The 7,638-nt window shown below is 37.4% G+C and overlaps 1 protein-coding gene across 4 annotated transcripts in view; it reads right to left on the minus strand.

Annotated features, from left to right (window-relative positions):
• CFAP54 (cilia and flagella associated protein 54) overlaps window positions 1-7,394 on the minus strand; it is a 142,338-nt gene extending 134,944 nt beyond the window's left edge. For all 4 annotated transcript variants that reach the window (XR_015697737.1, XM_087723328.1, XM_087723327.1 and 1 more), the window contains exons 1-5: window positions 7,192-7,394; window positions 4,653-4,758; window positions 2,458-2,604; window positions 701-872; window positions 5-63 (exon numbers count right to left, since the gene is read on the minus strand). Coding sequence is in view for 3 of the 4 variants with exons in the window: in XM_087723328.1 (XP_087579454.1) it covers window positions 5-63; window positions 701-872; window positions 2,458-2,604; window positions 4,653-4,758; window positions 7,192-7,391 (684 nt within the window). In the remaining variant the exon portion in view is untranslated. The remainder of the gene's footprint in view (window positions 1-4; window positions 64-700; window positions 873-2,457; window positions 2,605-4,652; window positions 4,759-7,191) is intronic.
• Window positions 7,395-7,638: the final 244 nt, after the last annotated feature.

Here is a 7,638-nt window from a genome sequence, read left to right on the forward strand (position 1 = left end):
GTACCTTAGCTGATTGGCCTATAGTCATCAAGTGCCTACATATGGTATACATATGAACTGTACCTATAAGAAAAAATATTTTAACATATAAACACCATAGTTCTTTATTGTGATGAATTTTGTGAATACATTAGAAACTATCTTTACTTTTAGCCAACCTCATGTTCATTTAAAAATGAACCAAAAATATTGATTTAAATGGTGCAATATTTTACATCCTAGCTGTTATCATTTCTACAATTCAAATATATTATCAACAATGTACACAATCTTATATGTAATAAAAATTTTGATACTATATAATGTATCATCCTTTTAAAATATCTCCATAGTAAATAGTTTTATGATGCTTTTCCTAAACATCAGCAATTCCAAAATAAGAACTATCCTTAGCTGTACACATTTTACATACTAGTGTTAATATTTTTTTTTAAACACAATATCCCATTACATTTCCATCAAAATGGAAAATATGATGCACAATATTATTAAAGGTAAAGAGAAATGTGAAATCCTTCATCAGATGATTTAACCATTTAAAAAGAGTTGCTTCAAAGCAAGGTGAGTGGCAAACAAATTTAATAAATAAATAAACTCTCAAAAAGGAAATCTTGAAATTTCAAAAGATTCCTCCAATATGGGGCATAAGACAATATTTAATATTTAGGACTGCATGCAGAGTTTTAAAAATGTGGCATACCATTGTAGACGATCCAACATAAATGTTCATGGGGCAAAGTTATCTGCATGATGAGTTGCAGTATGGTTAAAATGTTAAAACATGTCTTCACAGAGTCTTGATTTAGGAGATCACCATCTTTATCACAGACTATTTTATAAAGGCAAATATTCCTTGCTTGCAGAACATGGAGCTAAGATGAATGATAAGAAATTACTGAAATCAGAAATATATCATCAAAATATGTCAATCTGATTTCTATAGCTTTTTCCAATTCTTTTATCACCCCCACCAATAGTACTGAGAGAAGTCATCCCTCCTAGAAGAATGAAATATTTTGAAAAATATTTAAAAAGGCAGAATATTGTATTTCCCCTAAAAGAGAAATAGAAATCTTAAGGGAAACAGAAACTCCCTGCCCCAGCAGATATTTGGGGCCCATTAAGAAAGTTTGGGCCAGACTATCTACAAAACAAAAGATCAAGCTTGATTCAGATAACCTACAAAATTAGCTATGATCCCTGCATAGCCCTATGGGAGTCTGGCAGCAACCAATACATGCTCTTGCCACAGGAACAGGAAGTGGTCAGCTATCCAGAATCACACATGCTTGGTGGTTCTGCTTCACCATTACACCATCTTTCCAAGCAGCCTCCATGTTTTCAGTGTCTTTCTCCCCACTTGGAACTGAACGAGATGGATATTTCTTCCAACAGTACTCAGATCATTCATGTAATAGCATTTAGAATAGCACTTCGACATATACCACGTCATAACTCTCTAAGCAGTTTACAAGAGTCAGCATATTACCCCTAACAATCTGAGTCCTGGTGGCCATCTTAATCTCAAGACATTCAGGTTAAATGGGGAAGCAGTGGGAATCCCAGATAAGGAGCAGAAGAATGCAGAGGAATATGGAGGTAGTGGAAATGTGCAATGGCAGCTGGGAAAGGTCAGGGAAAGGCCAGCATAGGCGAAGCATGAGTTTGGGGAAGCTGAGAGAGATTGGAAGACCCAATGCAGACCATGTATGAGTTGGGGATGCAGGGGAAGTAAGGGTACTGCAGCACAGCCCATGCACACTCGAAGGCCAGGGATTGGTGAAATAGTACAGCACACATGCATGAAGGCCAAGGGTGAATAGCAAGGCAAGTCGATGTGCAGGAAGACCAAAGAATAACCACTCGTTCTAGCGCATTTCTTTCAATCTGTATTCCCCATTGTGTGTCAGTTTACTCTTTTGTAATCATTTCCTTTCCAATGAATGCAAACACAAACATTTAAATCCCTTCTTGCTAATTATGCCAGTCCCAGCATGAACATTTCAAAGGGTGGAGGAGTGGGGGGAAAGGAAAGCTGAAATTAAAACATAATCATAGTCGTGGTGGTCACATGATTTTTCACTAAGCAACTACATCACTTAGCAACCAAATTACTTATACCAACTGTGGGTCCCTAAACAAGGACTACCTGTAATCCAAGATACTTTACTGTCAAAATCCAGAAATTTATTATGGGAGGGAAAGAGAAAATTACATTTCTAATACTTTGCTCTCAGAATTCATGAATGGATTTTACAAAGGAAAGAAAACATTAGTTATATTTTCTTTCTGCTCTCATTTTTCTGAACTTGTTCCTAGAAGGAAGTGGAATCATCTTCTCATCAAATCAATGCATTTGCAATATATGGGCCATATTCATGGCCTATTTCATGAAGCCTGACTAATGCCAAATTATAGAAAGATTAAATAACATTAACAGCTGTTGTAAATACTCACTGTTCGTGTAGCACTTTGATCTCTAAATCCATTTGGGAAAAAAATAGACTTTAATTGATGTGCATCTAATCCATGTTTGTTTATATTTATACCACTAATTTGTTGAAGATACTGCTCATAGCAATACAAAAATGCTAGCTTATGTTCCTGAAAACAAAAATAATATGTTTTACATATATTTTCCATAAAACTGTTAATAGATAATTGTACACAAACAGATAGGATAAAATGCAATAATTATAATACTCACTTGAAAATTAATTATACTTAATTCAGTTGTTTCACACACATTGAATATTTAAACTTAAACATTTAAAGTTCAATAAGCTCATATAACAACTGAATCCACTGGAATTCATTTTCAAGTAAGCAAATATTATAAGTTAGGAAACCAGGCTGATGAATACAGCTAATACAGTACAAAAGACATGGGGATACTTTGTTATTTATTTGGTAGCTTTAAAACTAAATTCTTCTTTATTCTTAATAAGAGCAGTCTCAAGTAAACTTTTTAAAATACTTTCACTGAGAAGAAACATTAATAAAAACAAAATTAGTAAAATTATCTCTACTGCTCATATTTCATAGCAACTGAATACTAGTTGAGTTAATACATAGTAATAGCCATCAGATAGTTTATTGACTTTAGATCAGTATATTGCATGTACTACGTTTAAATGGTTTACAGTTTATGACTTGGTGCTGTGTAAACCCAAACACTTTAATTTAGGAAAACAATTTAAATTACATTATGGCTTAGGTAGAATAAAGGATAGACACACTAAGAGGCATAATACCTTGAATAAGAATCATAAGTAGATTTCATACAAATCTGAATTAAATATCAAAAACAAATATGAATAAAATAATAAGTTAATATAGATATCTTTAAGTAATATTAAATATATTCAAATAGTCCTCAATTTATGATGCTAATTGGCAGCAGAATTTCCATCCCTAAGTGGTGCAGTCATAAAGCACAGCTTCATTGCTAAGTGACAACCATTGAAGAGCTGTCATTGTTAATCATATCCCATAGTCATTACACAAAGCAATTTTTAACCAGATTCCCCATCCACATCAGTGGAGAAGCCAACAAGATATTTGAAACTCGGAGGCCAGCATGCAGAAGTGGCTGCTGCTGGATGGTAGAGGGAGCAACGGTGTGTGTGCTGATATAAGGGACACACGGTGAAGGTCAGAAAAGATGCATGAAGGAACAAGGTGGTGCATGCAGCAACAGCAAGGGAGGGTGCAAGGATTAGGAACTGGGTAAGAAGCACAGTGCAGGTTGGAAAGACTGCATGAGGGTGGGGGAGGGGGGTGGCATGAGTGGCCAATGAAAAATGAGTACAAAGGGACTGGAACAGGGTGTGCAGATGGACAGTGGCTTTCTGGGGAAGACAGCAGGGAATGTTGCAAATGGCAATCATGAGGGCACTGAAAGTGATCATAAGTTGCCAATCACCCAGATCACAATTGTGTCACCGGTGTGTGTGTGTGTGTGTGTGTGTGTGTGTGTGTGTGTGTGTGTGTGTTGGAATGGCAAGAACTCTAAAGATCAGTCATGATCATCATTTGTTCAGTGTCACTGAAACTTCAAACAGATAATGAATGAATAAGTCAAGGACTACCTATACACAAAATGGAAGACACAGGGATCAAAATTGGGAATACAAAATCATATAGTAGTAGTTTTCCAAAATGATGTAAGGCTAAGATGAGGCAATTAAATCATCTTTAAGATTATAAAATGCTGAAAGCAGGCAGTATGGTGTGAAATAATTTCAAATTAAAAAAATATTTCAATCAAAACTTATCATTTTAAGATAGTATGTTTGCTGAAATTAATACTTGAAATATCTGCATATAGAGTTTGTTTCTGAGAAAAAGTGGACATTCCTTTTAAAGAAATGGGGTATAGTAATTTTTATCAATTCCCTTTTCTTCTTGCAACTTTCTACCATTATTCCCATCTGTTTCACAGTTCCCTGATATTCAATAGAACCCCCTTCTCTTTACAGCAGAATCCTGTTTGCATCTCCCAATTCCTGCTATGTAAAATTGAACTGAACTGAACCCAACTGAATTAAAATGTTATATACGAAACATCATTTTGCACAAGCTGACGAACATTCATGCCTACACATGTAACAGAAATCTAATAAAAGTGATTCATCAGAATCATTACTTACTTTCATTTCCATAAGCTGATCACCAATTTTTACAAGTGTTTCATTGTAATACCAATCTGGGAGTCGAGGCCTATAGTTGTTCCAGATATTGAACAAAGAAGTGGTTCTAAATAAAAAAAATCACCACAGAAAATCACTTATTGAGAGATACGATAATAATCTTGTCAGATTAATATTTTTAGAATGGCAATAAGACAGTGGTGCTACAGTATATTTTACTGGAATTCCTAAGTATGCCAACAATGAAAACTGTTTATAAATGTTTAGAAAGTAACAGATATTTAAGTCATATATATTAACACCAATTTCATCTAGTAGCTAAGCATCAAGCTGGAAACCAAGAGACTTGAGTTCTGGCTGAGACACGCTAGTGGGGTGACTTTGGGTCAATCGCTTTCTCTCAGCTTTAGAAAGTGGCAAACCACTATCAAAAAATGTTGCCAAGAAAACTGCAGGGACTATTCCAAGCAGTTACCAGGAGTTAACTCTGACTTGAAGATCAAAAAAGTTATAAATAACAGTAACATTTATAAGATATCCGAAGTATTTTAACCTATTAAATTATCATTTGATTGATATTTGTCTGCAGAAGTTTTAGACACCACCATAAAATATCAAAATACTATTTCCATAAAATCTCCTTGTGATCTAAGTAAACAGTAGATTTTAATAACAAAAGCTGGAAAAACAACAGAAGCAATAAAAGAGGTCCAACAGAAATAAATACACCGTTGGAACTCTAAAAATCAAGAGATAGTTTTATGCTGACATGCATCACAAAAAAACAAGCAACAACTAAAACACTTCCAAAATTGTATCACTATAACATTCTCTCCATGAGACCTTTATGAAAGCAATCATCGGTCTACAACTGCATGAGCAGATCTGGGCCCTCTGCAGTTTGCCATGTTATACCACTGGTGGGTTGAACTGGCTTCCAATTGCTTTTCAGATGCAATTCAAGATGCTGGCTATTACCATTAAAAGCCCTACATGACACAGGGTCAGATTATTAGAGGGACTACTCCTTCCTGAGAATATCTGCTCTTCCACCAAGTTAGATAGGGTGAGCACACTCCAGTTCTCTTTCCTCAAATGTTAAAGCCTAGTAGTGGGACCTAGGAAGCATGACTGTAGCTGACTTGGCCATTTGGTCTCTTACCTGAAAGGGGGAAATAGGAGGGAAACTAATTTTTAGAAATAAATAATAATATTCACTTAGGAATAAAGTGGTTTCTGAAAGCTGTAAAGCAGCCTATCTCAGCCTAGCAACATCCATATCTGATGAACGATGATTCCCATCAGCTTGAGACTATTTTAAATCAGACTTCCATCACTTGCTCCTTCATTTCTAAAAAATTATATATATTTTTCTATAAGCTAATTACTACAGCAACTCCTAAACTAAAAATAATGAAACTACTAGATAGCAATTTTATTCTGGTCGTTTTATACACTCTGACAATTGATATAACTCTTATTTCAACCAGATTACTCATGCAAATGCTAATGATATGAATAAACAACTAGTAGAATGACATACAAGAAATTCACTGAAGGTCTGGGGAGGGGGGGGACCCTCGATAAACCATAACCAGGACACTTGACATTTTGTCATCTCATTCCTCATTGGCCTCCAAAGGTAAACATATCAACTGCACTTGAAATAGTATTATTACAGTTTGTTAATTTACCTAATTCAACTCTATGTGATACATGATTATATAGGAAATATATGGTTTGCAACTTCTAGGAACTTGATACTGTGGTTTCCAACCTGTCGTTTGCAACTTCTAGGAAGAATCCAGTTTTTGAAAACTAAACGCATCCTTGTTCCAATTCAACAAATAAAAAATACAATTGATATGGGCTCTGTGAAAAATTATAACTCTTCATGTGCAAATACAGCCAAACCATATAAGAAATACCTAGTATGGCTTTAGTAATGCAGTAATCAAATAAATTAATTTAAAGAAAAAAATCAAATTATCTTTCTTTCATCCTCTCCTTGTAAGGCTCTTCTGCCTTTGGTACAGTTTCACAACAGACTAGAATAAAATATTTCACCGATGGGAGAAACATCATTTGATAAACTCTTCTTACTGCCTAAATATTCCAGGTAGAGGAGAGGAGGAGGGGAAATGGCAATGACAGCATCAACTTTCAAAATTGTTGTTTTCCATAGTGTTAAAAGGTAAAGTCTCCCTTGAGTCATGCTGAACTCCTGGTGTTTATCTAAGACGTGTTGTTATCTTGACAATAAATGGGGTTAGCCACAAGCTTTTCCGGAAGGTTTATTGTTTTTCATTTTCCCGGATTATTTGCTACTTTCCCACCCGACTATTAACGAAGTCCGACCCTGCTTAGCTTTTCGACAGCCGCCGTTAAGAGGCTGGCATGCAAATGCAGGTGACTTACGCTGAACCAGAAATTGCTACACAGGGAAAGAAGGATGGGAAAGGAGGGAGTCGCCCCTGGGGAAGGAGACGGAGACGTGGGGCTTTGGGGGAAACTAGCAGAAGGTTCCTCTCCGCTTTACCCTCGCCTGTGCAGCTCCTGATCCTTGGAGCTCGCGGCCCCCGCTTCCCGTTTCCGCTTGAGGAGGCCCAGGCAATCGCTCAGGTCGGACTCGAATCGGTGAACCACTGGGTTTCTCGGATCCACAGAGCCATAGAAAATGGCGGGGGCCGGGGGAGGCAGAGTCGGGGATCGCGCTCTGCCTTTGGGAACCTCAGCCATGGCGCTTCCCTCGCTTGCGCCCTTCCTGCTCAAGCGGCGGCGGCACGCGGACGGTTGCTAGGAGACAGGCCAGCAGGCAGCTCGAGCAGAGGAGAGGCGGGGGCAAGAGGATCTTGGGGTGGGAGGGGCGGGGAAGCAAAGGGAGGGGCGGGCGCTCGCGCTTTCTTTGTCCTCCCGGGCGCTCGCGGGGTGGTGCATCGCGTCCCGGCATTTCGAAGTGCGGTAGCGATGAGATCGCCCAAATCTT

This window comes from Thamnophis sirtalis, unplaced genomic scaffold (genome assembly GCF_051295495.1).
Source record: "Thamnophis sirtalis isolate CommonGarterSnake01/CBP01778 unplaced genomic scaffold, rThaSir2_p1.2 scaffold_9, whole genome shotgun sequence".
Lineage (NCBI taxonomy): Eukaryota > Metazoa > Chordata > Lepidosauria > Squamata > Natricidae > Thamnophis > Thamnophis sirtalis.